General features: G+C 41.9%; 4 protein-coding genes across 5 annotated transcripts; 2 read left to right on the top strand and 2 right to left on the bottom strand.

The window, feature by feature from the left end:
• The first annotated feature begins 15 nt into the window (after nucleotides 1-15).
• On the top strand, nucleotides 16-747 carry LOC116805849. The gene is made up of 2 exons (XM_032740661.1): nucleotides 16-46; nucleotides 248-747. Exons 1-2 carry the CDS (start codon nucleotides 16-18, stop codon nucleotides 529-531), a joined length of 315 nt encoding a protein of 104 aa, XP_032596552.1. The 3' UTR covers nucleotides 532-747.
• Nucleotides 689-2,014, bottom strand: LOC6568222 (28S ribosomal protein S22, mitochondrial). The gene has a single exon (XM_001994353.3). The coding sequence runs from the start codon at nucleotides 1,934-1,936 to the stop codon at nucleotides 764-766; it is 1,173 nt and encodes a 390-aa protein (XP_001994389.1). The 5' UTR covers nucleotides 1,937-2,014; the 3' UTR covers nucleotides 689-763.
• Nucleotides 2,015-2,204: 190 nt separating this feature from the next.
• Nucleotides 2,205-5,943, top strand: LOC6568223. The gene is made up of 5 exons (XM_001994354.3): nucleotides 2,205-2,516; nucleotides 2,582-2,855; nucleotides 3,422-3,544; nucleotides 3,611-3,772; nucleotides 4,465-5,943. The coding sequence occupies exons 1-5, from the start codon at nucleotides 2,242-2,244 to the stop codon at nucleotides 5,941-5,943; spliced, it is 2,313 nt and encodes a 770-aa protein (XP_001994390.3). The 5' UTR covers nucleotides 2,205-2,241.
• A 354-nt stretch (nucleotides 5,944-6,297) lies between these two features.
• On the bottom strand, nucleotides 6,298-8,295 carry LOC6568224 (nucleosome assembly protein 1-like 1). Of its 2 annotated transcripts, none has more exons than XM_001994355.3 (6): nucleotides 8,098-8,295; nucleotides 7,855-8,015; nucleotides 7,674-7,797; nucleotides 7,383-7,614; nucleotides 6,808-6,887; nucleotides 6,298-6,742 (listed from the first exon to the last, which is right to left on the bottom strand). In XM_001994355.3, the coding sequence occupies exons 1-6, from the start codon at nucleotides 8,170-8,172 to the stop codon at nucleotides 6,542-6,544; spliced, it is 873 nt and encodes a 290-aa protein (XP_001994391.1). In that variant the 5' UTR covers nucleotides 8,173-8,295; the 3' UTR covers nucleotides 6,298-6,541. The 2 variants fall into 2 exon arrangements, with proteins under 2 accessions (XP_001994391.1, XP_032596462.1); XM_032740571.2 differs by having other exon boundaries at nucleotides 6,808-6,884; nucleotides 8,098-8,254.
• Between the last annotated feature and the right edge of the window lie 3,711 nt (nucleotides 8,296-12,006).

The following is a 12,006-nucleotide window of genomic DNA, read 5'->3' as shown; positions in this document are numbered from 1 at the left end:
CGCTTGTCGATTACGATGCAAGACCAGGGCTGGCCGATAACACACCGTGTGAATATCAATTAACACATCGATAACTTTGCGAACTGTGGCGAATTTCCATCAGCTGTCAACATACGCGCAACATGCAAAATTCACCAATAAAGGTAGCTATAAAAACATGCCTTGTCGCATGCGCGAATTGCAAACGGAGCTCAAATTTACGTCGGATGTGGGCATCCAATGCCAGCTGGATGATCCGGATAATCAGTGGTGGAGCAACCGAAGCCCACTGACAACGAGAGTGAATTCCTTGAGTATGTGAAGCAGCACACCAGCATCTTTCCCAATGGAATGCTCGAGCGTCGCCAATGCGGCGAAGTGTCAAATTTGCCGTCGAAGCATCAGCGTCACATGAGAGTCCATTATGGACCGCCTGCGCTATGCTTTCATTACGGCAAATTAGTCTCGCATCAGCACTTCCTTGCGCAGCACAGCTACAGTTGCCGGGAACTGCATCCACGCAGTTTCTGGCTCGCCGCATGCTGGAATTAGACTGCAGCAAGGCCAAATATATTTACCTAGCGAGCAGCACAAACCAATCTCCTCGTGGAAAATCCCAATTGCAAACTTCGCTTCAGCAATCCGCTGCGTTGTGCCAGGCACACCAAGGAGGGCGTTAATAAGAGTTACTACTCAAAGATAAAAAGAGTTAACCTGGCTAATTCCCAGAAATGTTGATCTTATTTTTAATCAATAAACAATTATAATAAAAAATGATGTTTCTTTAAGATGAGGACGCCTGGACGCCATGTGCCTTTTTCAGTCCCTGATACAACTGCAGCTTCTCCAGATTCAGCTCCTTCAGGGTCTGCACGGCCAGCTCCAGTTGCACCTTCTTCAGCGCATGCTCCCCGCCAATATATTCCTCGATGAACTTCAAACTGATCTCATCCGCAGCAAAGTCCTGCTCCGTTTTTCCAATAGCCGCTTGAATGTCATCCTGAATATGCTGTTCCTGCGGCTTTTTCAAACAGTTACGCAGCTCGGCGAGTGCACGTTGACCAGGTGTTGGCTGCAGTGCGTCCAATTGGCCGAGTGTCTGCTTGTAATCCACAGGAATTTGATGAATCTTATAGCTCAGGGCAATCAGCTCCACAGCGTTGTGCAGATAATCCTGGCGTATCATATCGTAGAGCAGATCATCGATGCAACGATGCCAGGCGTAAAAGAAGGCCATCGGTCCAAAGTGTCGCGTGGAGCGCAACAAATCGAATTGCTTCGATTCCATTAAATGCTCAAAAACCCTCGCCGAGATCTGATGGAACTCCAGCTCATACGGCTCATATTGCACGGTGAGGCGATCCAGCACAAATTCGTATTTGTGCTCCTCGAGACAACGTTGCAACAGCTCCGGCTTCGAGAACATCCTGGGCGTATAAGATCTGCGTCCGTCCAGTGGGAAATACAATTGATTCATTCGCTTGCGCGTATCCAGCGAGGCGTAAGACAAGCTGCCATCCACATCTCGTACTACGACCTTACGCTCCGAGTTGCGCAGTCCAAAGGTGATGTCCGTGAATACATATTTTGTGTCCGCAAAATCCTTCAGCGCCGCATCTTTGGTTATCAGCGCGTCCTGAGCATCCTCTTTGACTTTGACAACTGGCGGCATTTGCAGCAATTTGTTGGCCTTGACAATCGTCTGGAGGAACTCCTTTTCCAGCTGGGCGGTGGTCATGAATTTCGTTTCCGTGCTGTTGTCCGACACGGTTCGTTTCCGGAACACTTTGTCCAGTTGCAGTTGCGTCATGTTTTGCAGCAGACGCTGCGTTTCGGCGTCTGTAAATAGTGGCTGGGGATCCTTATCATATTGACGTGTGTTGCTGCTAGCGCTGCCGGCTAGTGTGCGTCTTGTGTGCTCCACGCTTAGCTTGCGGAAATGCCTCAACAGGGACATTTTAATACAATAAAAGTACGCCGAAAATTTAACCAAAACACGAGCTGGGAAATCTGCACGGCTTGCAGTGCTGTACAACGACTAACTATCGATATGCCAGCAATCGATATGCGTTCGCAACCAACAGCTGTTCGCGCTTCCCTGCGAATAGCAAATGAAGAAGAACTTGCATATTTTACGTTTTCTGCTCTCCGCTCGGCTGTTATTATTATTTTTTTTTGTATAGTTTTGTGCCAAGAAGTCGGTTTGTAAGACCAGAAAAATAAGAAGAAAAACATTAGTTTGACGAGCGTGTGTACAACACTATGAATAATGTACATAACGATTGCGTTGCTGCGCAAAAGCGACGCTTGTCCGACTGCGAACCAGCGAAACCAGCGGACGAGATTCCCTTTCCGCCGTCGCAGGAGCAGCCGACGCAGCCGAAAAAACGCAAAACAGAAGAACTGCAAAGGCAACAACAGCAGCAGCAGCAGCAGCAGGAGCAACAAAATAAGCACAATTTGTTGAGCTTCTGCGATGAGCTGCTCTTTGAGATATTCAAGTATCTGGACACATCTTCCATACTCGCCGTCATGCAGTAAGTAAAACTGATCTCTTTTTGTGCCGTTTTTTTTCTCATTATTTTGGTCTCCCTGATTGCAGTTGCTCGCCGCGCTTTGAGAGCTTGCTCTTGGATCATCGCTTCTGGCACAATATTGATCTCAGCAATGCGCCGCTGCCGTTGGGCATTCTGGAGGAGATACTCGGACGTGCCACGGACAAGACGCACACAATTAAGATATGCGGCCCACCCTCATCTCAGCATGTTGCCGGCGAATTCAAACAGTTCACCTGCACTTTGACCTCCGTTTTTCCAAGGGTCGCCCGGCAACTGCAGGTCCTCGAACTGGAGGGCGTTAGTCTGGATTTTGAATATGTTAGTAGCGATTAGCCGCCTAAATATTTTTAGTTTAGAACTGTAACTTAGAAAGTTGTCGGCAAATTCAGTTGATCTGCGCCAAGTCAAATTGGATAAGAAAATCACTTGCTCATTTGCTGCAAACTGTGAATTAGAAATTGATTCATAAAAGGCAGTAAATCAGTTCAAAAATGTATAGCAAAGTTGAATTCTATTTATATATATTTGTTGAGCAGTTTAAATTAGCCAATTTTGTCAGTCTGCTTCTAGATTTTGCGACCGTCCCTTAAATATAATCAACCCAGATTTCAGTGCTAGTTGGAACAAGATTTCTATTTGATGAGTAGATTTGTTTTCACATCGTTTTTCTATATTATAAAACGTTTACATTAAATAGCATTCAATTCTGTTGTTGCTTAACTCAACATCCTCAACACAAATAACCAATTATGCAATTTATTAGGCTTGCAAACATTTCATTTCACATTTCTACAGTTTATTTGAAGTGCACCAATGAGTTTTTCCAGGTTATTAAACATATTCTTATATTCCTACTGATCATCTGACCTTTCATCTTTTCACAGCTACATATATCGGAATTTCCCGCCTCGCTGAAACGTCTCGTTCTCAAGGATTGCAGCGTTAAAGTCGGCAATCATGTCAAGAGCATATTTCACACGATAGAAAAGCAATTGGTTGACTTGGAGGTGTGTACACAAATCTAATTGGAATTGATTTATAGTAAGACTAATTGTGCATTTCACTATATATAGGATCTCAGCATTGAGGATAATCACTGGTTTGAGCCGTACTACATAATGGCACTGTCCAAGCTGCCCGTGTTGCGTCGACTCAGTTTGAAGGGCTGCCAAATGATGTGTAAATTTGTGCCCTACGGCAGCATGGCGGCCCGCTTTGGCTTTCAAAAGTTGGAGGTCTGTAATGAGTTAAAAATTAATTTATATACACATATATAACATATCAAACAAGAGAGAACGTTGCAGTTATAAGCCATAAGCTACAAAGAACAGGGTGGATTGACCCAAGAAGTACTGTCTAAATTTGCCTTTCAACTTGCGATAGAAATAAGCTAGTAACATTCCTTCCCAGTTTGGTAACTGTAGCTCTTAAATTACGGGAGATGTAGGCTTGGTGGGCGTGGTCCAAAATGTTTTTTTTCTCCGATTTTTGAAGGGTGTTACTAGCAATATATCTTTCTGAATTGGGCACTCTAGCTTTCAAATTGTGTGAGATTCGAGATGCGAATTTCAGATTCCTAGGGACAAGTTGCTGGGGGCGAAGGGTGTGGGCGTGGTCTGATAATTTATATGCCGATCCTTAGAGAAGGCTACCAGCAAGTTATCTTCCAAGTTTGGTCACTCTATCTATAAAATAGTGGGAGATATGCGGACTTATCGAATTACACTTGTGAGAATGGCCATGCAAATTTGTTATTGATTCTTAAAGACGGCGTGGGCGTGGCATATGCCGATATTTGAAGAAGTACATCGCCAACAACCTACAAATTAAAATTGTGGGAGATATGTGGCCTTATCGATTTGCGCATATCGATTTTTATCGATTGACGTAGCACTCAAATTGTAACACTTTTTGTCATTTTTCACAGGTGCTCGATCTGCGTTTGACGCCCATTAACAATTCGGATCTGCAGTGTTTTAGCGCCATTGAAACACTGAGAGAACTGCTGCTGGATTCACCGCCCAATCTGCCAGAGAAACCGCCGTCCCCAGGGAAAACGAGCAATGGCAGCGGCGAGGAATCAACAACTGCCACGCAAACGGACTCGGCCAAAATGCTCAGCGATGACGAGCCATCAACATCCCGTGCAGCCATGGAACAATATCGTGCACAGAATGCGCGAAATCAGGAATCCACAACGACAACAACAGCAGCAGCAGGCGCAGAAGGAGCAGAAGCAGCTGGTAGCGATACATTCGCCACGGACAATTGCAATGGACAACAGAGGCAGCAGAGGGACAACAGCGATTCGAGGCATGCACGGCATGGTGGATGTGTTTCGTCAGAGTCCGAGGATGAGGACACCTCATCAACGTCGGCGTCCTCATCCGATAAATCGGATAATGTCGCCGGGCACAGCAACGAGCATAGCTCCGATGCGGATGGCAATGGTGGCATGCAGTCACCACTTGTCGTCATAAGGCTGCCCAGCATGGCACGCGAACGTTCGCCATCGCCGGCCGAGCATGCTGCCGCCAATGTTGAGAATATTGAGAATCCCGAACCAGGTGCAGCAACGGGTGCCGCAGGAGCCGGAGCAGGCGCAGCAGCTGGAGCTGGAGCGGGTGCTGGTGGTGGTGGTGGTGGTTCGGGGACGCCGCGTGCCTACGTCTATCTGCAGAATGGTGTGCCACATTTTGGACAACGGCCGCAGCAGGCGATGGCCTGCATCCTCGAGATGGTCGATCAGAATTGGCGCGGCAATCAGCCGGCGCACAGTCGTTTCCTGCCGCGACGCGACGACATCATCTATACGGACCGCCAGCGAATGGTTGACTTTACGCGCCGCCGTCGCAGCCAACAACAAAATGGCAATGCCAATAACGGCAATTTCCAGCAGGTGGTGCAACATCAGATGTTCTGGAATATGCTCGATCCCCTGGACAGGGAATATCCCCGACGATTGCGCAGTCGTCCGCCAACAAGTTCACTGCTGCCACAATACTATGTCTCGGATCGGGCGATCTATAGCTTTGGCCGTGCACCGAATCCGGTGCAGCCGGAGATGGTCTGGATACGCAACGCGAATCGGTCGTCCAACAATCGACTCGAACGCATCCAGCTGTGCAATTATACACACATCACAAACTATACACTGGAGCATCTGGTGCAGTGCTCCCCCAATCTAATCTATATCGATGTGAGCGGCACGAGTGTCACACAATTGGGTGTGAATAATTTTAAGAGATTCAAGCCCGAATGCGAGGTGATTGCAACGCATTTAACACTACTGAATAAACAACAGACGGAGACGGAGACGGAGGCGGAGACGGACGCGGATGCAGATGCAGATGCAGAGACGGATACATCGAGGGAGGAGCAGCAGCAGCAGCAATCTGAAGAGTAGATCCAAACAGCAGCAGAAGAAACAGAAACAGTTGTTGTGGAAGCAACACCAATCGATAATCTTGACAATGGTCAGCAGAGGGAGCAGCAGCAGCAATCTAAAAACTAGAATTAAATATGAATCTTTTTGAAACTATTTCGAATGTCCAGGAGCTGAATTGTGGATAACTTCCTTCTTCTGCTGCTGTTGTGTGGCACAGAGTTATTTAGTATTATGTTTGGAACACACACACACACACACACACACACACACACTGTATATATATATATATAATACTATATATATATATTATGTGTATATGCGGTCAGTTTAAACTACTTGTTAAGCATTAAAAGACAAACGATAAACCTTTTTTGGAATTGATCAATCTAATGTCATTTGTATTTTGGTAGCCATTTGTTGGTTATTGGTTATTGTGTGTTATTAATGTTCTTGGTCAATTTTTAAACAATTGTTCAGTTTCGTTTTTTCTAATTTGTGTTGTGGTGTGGCAAACATACATGGAAAATATCGTGTAAAGTGTGTAAATAAGTTTTAACTATAGTATATTTTCATTGGATGTGCTTTGCTCTGTTTTGATTGTTTTTCTCTTTTGGGTTTACCCTTCACACTCATTGTTGGATGAGGCCTCCTCGCCACCATTCGATTCATCGTCGTCGTCGTCATCGCTGCCATCTGTCTCGCTTTCCGTATCGGAGCTTTGGCAATCGGCAATCTCGCCGGTAAAGAATACAACGGCCTTGGGTATGACGCGCTCCTTGAGATAGAAGCCCAGCTCGAAGTCATTCTGCAGTATGGCCTGACGAATGAGTAGAACAAAACATTACGATTCTAAATCTGATGGTGGGGCTATGCATGGCTTACATTAATATCTTTAAAGTTGAGATCTTCGGGATCTTCGGGCAGTATGGGTGGCGAGAAGAAATCAAAGAATGACGGTTCTGCTGTGAATTAAATTTGTTTGCATATCTTAAATGGAAACTTATGACTGTAAAAAATTATATTCCAAGTTTCCTAGTTGAGAATTTTTGGAACTTTTATCTGTGACACCAAATTACTTCAATGCTTTGTTTGCTTAAAATTTAATTTTTTCAAATGGTGTCAGAGAGAAATGTGAAATATTTCTTCAATAAATGTTTGAATTGATTTTGAAATATTTAATGTGAGCACAAGTTGCAGGTCATTTTGAAGACAGATCTTTGACAAAAATTTTGATGTCTTCAAAACCATTGAAACATATTTTGAGGCCTTTAAAAACGGAACCAAAAAAGCTCAGCTTTTATGGATCTTTGACAAAAGTAGATGAAGATGAGCAACACTTTGAAGCTACGGTATTTTTTCAATAAGGATATGGGGGAAGAGGATATATACAGACTGACGGAAATCAGATAGGTTTTCCCCCACGGATTTCTATTTGGATTATCCAATTGAAAACTAACCGACAAGTTTCTCACGCTCCGCTGGATGCTTCCAATCGATTTGGCAACCCTCGCATTTGACAATCTCGGCGCCATCGAAGGAGATCGGATCGTCCTTGTTGGGCGTGCAGTTCAAGATGTAGGTTTTGGTCAGAATGCGATTCTTGAAGTAGTCGTTCTTTTCGAAAGTGAACTCGAGCACAAACTGCACAGTATCGTCATTATAGTGCTTGGATCGCAGATCGATCATATGCTGCAATGTAACTGTGAAAGTAAGGCAATTTACGGGTTGCGGGTTCTTCGATAACATACCAATAGTATTTTTTCATCGTCTTTGGTAATGAATTCGGTGTAGGAGGCCTTCAATACGATTAGCCAAAATTTGGATACGTTCTCAATGGAAGTGGCATCGCCATGATTTTGTTTCTTAAAATCTCTGGGAATTTATATATATATATATATATAATATATATTTTGTGTTTTCCCAGCTTACTCAAGTATCTTTTTGCGCTTGTCAAATATCTCGTTGTGTTGCTTTTCATACGATTTTTCCATATTGTAAATTTCATGCTGCATTTTAACATCCAGATTGATGGTCTGCATATAGAGCTGCTTCAGGTCGGAAATCACTTTCATGTCATTCTCGCTGAATTTCTGAATTGAAATAGGAATTTTATAAGCTTCATATACATATAGATATATAGATATATATCTATATATCTATATACACACTTACAATCTTGGAAGTATCGATGAGCGGCTGCGGTGCGCTGATCTTCAGTTTGTTGGTGGCACGACATAATTCCTCCATTTGTTGTCCTCTTTGTCCAATTTAGCGTTGATGAAAACGAAAAACGTTTGTATTGTTACAGAATTTGTGAAAATATTTTGAAATCTGTCGAGTTTTAAGTCGTGAGCTGTTGTAGCACAAATGATTTTATAATGTGCACCCAAAGTTCTCACAGATAAATCATCTCGACATGAACAACAAAGCTTACTTTTTTTATTATAATAAAATGAATCATATATTTAGTACTATTTATTTTTATTGTGAGAGTCTGTGAGTCTTGGATTTATAGTGGCTCTCCCATATAATAAAGTATTATAGTTCTTGATCCAAACCTGGTCGAAAAGTCCTCAAAACCATAGCCTTAATGGTTGTAGGCCCCCTAGTTGGGAAAGGTCTACTTATTATTTTTAACTTATATTATACAGAACGATATTGACTTTATATATCTTTATCATCAAACGAAAATGGAAAATTATAAAACCAAATATTACTTTAACTTCAAGTGATTTGGAGTGGTTGGAAAAAAGGTTTGTATGGCAACAAAATAAATATTTACCATTACCTATTTTAAACATATTTTTTTGATAACAAATTAAATTAAAAGTTGTATATATTTTGTATATTTTGCTGCTACATATTTTAGAGCGCTATCAGCAAAAAATAGCATTGAAATCAAAATACAAATATAAATCAACGAATTCTGATTCGCAAATATGTTTTTATAACATATTGCAGCAGATAAGGACTAATCTTAATCTTGCTTTAAATTATTCCAATATAAATATAAATATTATTCAATATTTGCTCAATAATTATTTTTAGCATTCATTTAACTCAAGATAGGGCTTCTTCTAACGCTTTTTTAGGAGCAGACTTATCTAATCTTATCTAAGCGCCTTAAAAAAACTTAATTTCAATTTGTTTACTATTTATTGTTATCAATAAGTAATATTGTCGTTATTATTAATTATGCATTTATAGACAACATTTTTTCAGTATACTTATATTCAGATAGTAACTATAATATTTCTAGTCGTTTTTTGCTATATCTCCTATATCCATAACTCTCTTGCTGTACTTTAAAATAATACTTTAGTCGATTTTTATGTAAATAGGTGGTCTTATCAACCTCTATACGATATCATTGTTAGATAAAAAACAGTAAAAAAAGAAACTTCATCAAACTTTTTATGTAAAGCACATTGCTCTCAGAAATTTTGATGCATCTCGTTTCGACTTTTTTGCAACAATTCTTCGGCTTCTTAGAATTAGGGCTGATGTTGATGGCTCAACTCGAAATATTTTTTGTTCATTTTTTTTTTTAACTTTTATAAAATTGTTTTTCTTTTTAGGATTTAATTTTTGTTTGGCACTTGGGTAACTCTTTACCATTCCATTTAATTTTTTGTTTTATTTTTTTTTGCTTATCACTTTTTGTGGGTGAATATTTTGGCGCCTATTAAAATGCTGGCCATGTTTATTGGCAATTTAACGCACATTTAATTTTTGGTTTTTTAAACTTTTCATTTGGCATGCAATTAAGTTTCGGGCCTGCTTATTTTTGTGTGGAGTGAGCTGAAGAGGGGAAGAAAGAAGGGGTGGTGGGCGGTGGGATGTGTGTGAGTTTTCTTGTATGCAAATCACGTGCGGTTGTTCAAGGGTTTCTGTAGCTGCTGCTACCATTTACGAGTTTGTTAAATGAGCCAAACAGAGTGCCAGAAGTTGCCGCAGTCCGCAGTTGCCTCATGAAGCAAGTTTAATAATGTGACAGGCTTAGCGCCATATGTCAGGGCCAGGAAAAAGTTTGTTTATTTTTGCAGTTCTTTTTTTTTTTTTTTTGAAAACGCGCCGCTTTTTTCATCTTGTCTGCGTATACAGCACAATATTTCAAAATGAAATTATGAGTGGGCAGCGCACTGGACACGAAAAGTGTAAACAAATTTGACCAAGCGGAAACCGAGACAGGCGTGTGTGTGTGTGTGTATGTGTGTGTTTGCCAACAAATACATATGAAATTACATGTACGCATGTCCGGTATGTCCTGGGTGCGGTCTGGTTCGGCCCCAAGGACACAAAACAGTGCTGGACAGCGTGTTCGTCACATTTGATATTATTAAATTTTTTCTAAATACCTTGGGGAAATTAAAAAAGAAATCATAAGGCAAATACAGCGATGCACAAAACTCCATATGAAAACAGGAGAGGCAGCATGAATGATGACGCCTCCTGACGCCTGTCAGCTCTGCTTTAAGCCTGGCTTTTAAAGATGCCACCTCCCACCTGCATCCCATCCCACCACCCACATTTCTGGCCATTTTTCAATTAACATTTCGGGCACTCAATTAGCAGGTGCATAAAATTCAGCTACATAAGTAATAATATGGCTGGTGTGATGATGACGTCGTCCTCAACGCCAGCAGCGCGTCAACATAGTTTGAATTTAATTAAAACCCAAAATTAGTAAAACTCCAGACTCCCCCAAAAACCCCAGTGCGAGTGAGAGAGAGAGAGAGTGAGAGCGAGAGCAACAGTTACTTGGCAGGGGATTAGAGCGATGCTGTGTTGCAAAAGTGCATGTCTGCAGAAAATCGAATCAGCAGCTTAGCTTGGGCCAGGGCCAAGTTGCTACACTTGAAAGAATTATCTAGTTAGAATGTACTGGTCGAGAGAGCTCGTCTTGTCGATGCCCTGAAGCCATATATACAGTTGCGCTCAAGATTATAGGAGCGTTGCTCTGTAAATACTTTTGATCTCTCATTGCTTTCTTAAAAATAACAACAATTAATTATTATCAATTATTAATTATTTTTTACTCGCATTGAGATTTGCTTGTTGCTGTTTTCTAAACATTTCACAGGACTATTTGCGATAATATTAATAACAGTGCTTGTTGAAATATTGCCACAAAAAATGATAGGGTGTCAAGAAAATGCATCTAGTAGCTAGTGGTAAGTTTTTGTTGCAAGTGTAGTTGTAGTCGAATGTGGGTGGTGGTGGGGATTGTGGCAGCATTTCTATGCCAAAAATATACAACAAAAGCATAAGACGAAGTGCAGCATTTGATGATGAAACGACGTGTTAATTAAGGTCATAATAATTCAACCTAAATTGAAAACTTGCCCCGGCAATGGCTGTGTCAGCTTCAGGGCGGGCAGGAAGGCAGGCAGGCAGGCAGCATCAGGAGTTACCTGCTACATGCCACCTGCCACCTGCCACCGGCTAACTGATATCAGCCAGCAGCTACAGTTGCCCCCGATTTTAGCTAAGCTGATTGCAACAAATTATTTTGCACCTTGACTGAACTTTCCTTACGCTTGGCGTTGATAAACGAATTTTGTTAGTTTGCTTTTGCTTATTTTAATGCCAAGGGTGCATTGCGCCACGCTGTGTGGCATCTTTCACAGGCAACCCTTCTCCCTCTCTCTCTCTCTCTCGCTCTGTGGGTGGGTGTGTGTCCTGACATCTGATGTGGTCCACAAGACTGTCAGTCTGTCTGTCTGTTTGTCTGCCGTCTTGGCCATTGTTACTTTTGGTTTTGCATACCGCTGGCCGTATCTTAAAAGTCGCAGCTGTTGTGTCTATACCCGGAGAGGCAGAGAATTGGAGACCAGAGGGTATTCAAGTACATCTTGATGGTCATGCATCTCTTTCTCTCTCTGTCTCTCTGTCTAATTGAATTATATTCCCTTTAAAGGTTTACACGTTAATAATACAATTAGTTAACTATTTTTGTGTTTAGTTTCAATTCTCCACTCTTTGGTTTACTCTCTCAATTCCTCAAGGATTACTGATTAGCATGTTGCAAGTGGTTGCCGGTGCAGCCACTGAATCAACATCAGGCAAAACTACTTCGAG

The sequence above is a fragment of the Drosophila grimshawi genome, unplaced genomic scaffold (assembly GCF_018153295.1).
Source record: "Drosophila grimshawi isolate 15287-2541.00 unplaced genomic scaffold, ASM1815329v1 contig_311, whole genome shotgun sequence".
Classification (NCBI taxonomy): Eukaryota; Metazoa; Arthropoda; class Insecta; order Diptera; family Drosophilidae; genus Drosophila; species Drosophila grimshawi.
This window is presented reverse-complemented; position numbering and strand designations above follow the sequence as displayed.

Bases quoted from the DNA above. Each gene is read 5' to 3' on its own strand.
- LOC6568222 (XM_001994353.3), bottom strand. From the start codon at position 1,936: ATGTCCCTGTTGAGGCATTTCCGCAAGCTAAGCGTGGAGCACACAAGA.
- LOC6568224 (XM_001994355.3), bottom strand. From the start codon at position 8,172: ATGGAGGAATTATGTCGTGCCACCAACAAACTGAAGATCAGCGCACCG. The intron at 7,798-7,854 runs GTAAGCTGGGAA...ATAAATTCCCAG, and splicing joins AAGCGCAAAAAGATACTTGA to AGATTTTAAGAAACAAAATC. The intron at 7,615-7,673 runs GTATGTTATCGA...GTTACATTGCAG, and splicing joins ACGATGAAAAAATACTATTG to CATATGATCGATCTGCGATC.
- LOC6568223 (XM_001994354.3), top strand. From the start codon at position 2,242: ATGAATAATGTACATAACGATTGCGTTGCTGCGCAAAAGCGACGCTTG. The intron at 2,517-2,581 runs GTAAGTAAAACT...CCCTGATTGCAG, and splicing joins TCCATACTCGCCGTCATGCA to TTGCTCGCCGCGCTTTGAGA. The intron at 3,545-3,610 runs GTGTGTACACAA...CACTATATATAG, and splicing joins AGCAATTGGTTGACTTGGAG to GATCTCAGCATTGAGGATAA.
- LOC116805849 (XM_032740661.1), top strand. From the start codon at position 16: ATGCAAGACCAGGGCTGGCCGATAACACACC. The intron at 47-247 runs GTGTGAATATCA...CCGGATAATCAG, and splicing joins GGGCTGGCCGATAACACACC to TGGTGGAGCAACCGAAGCCC.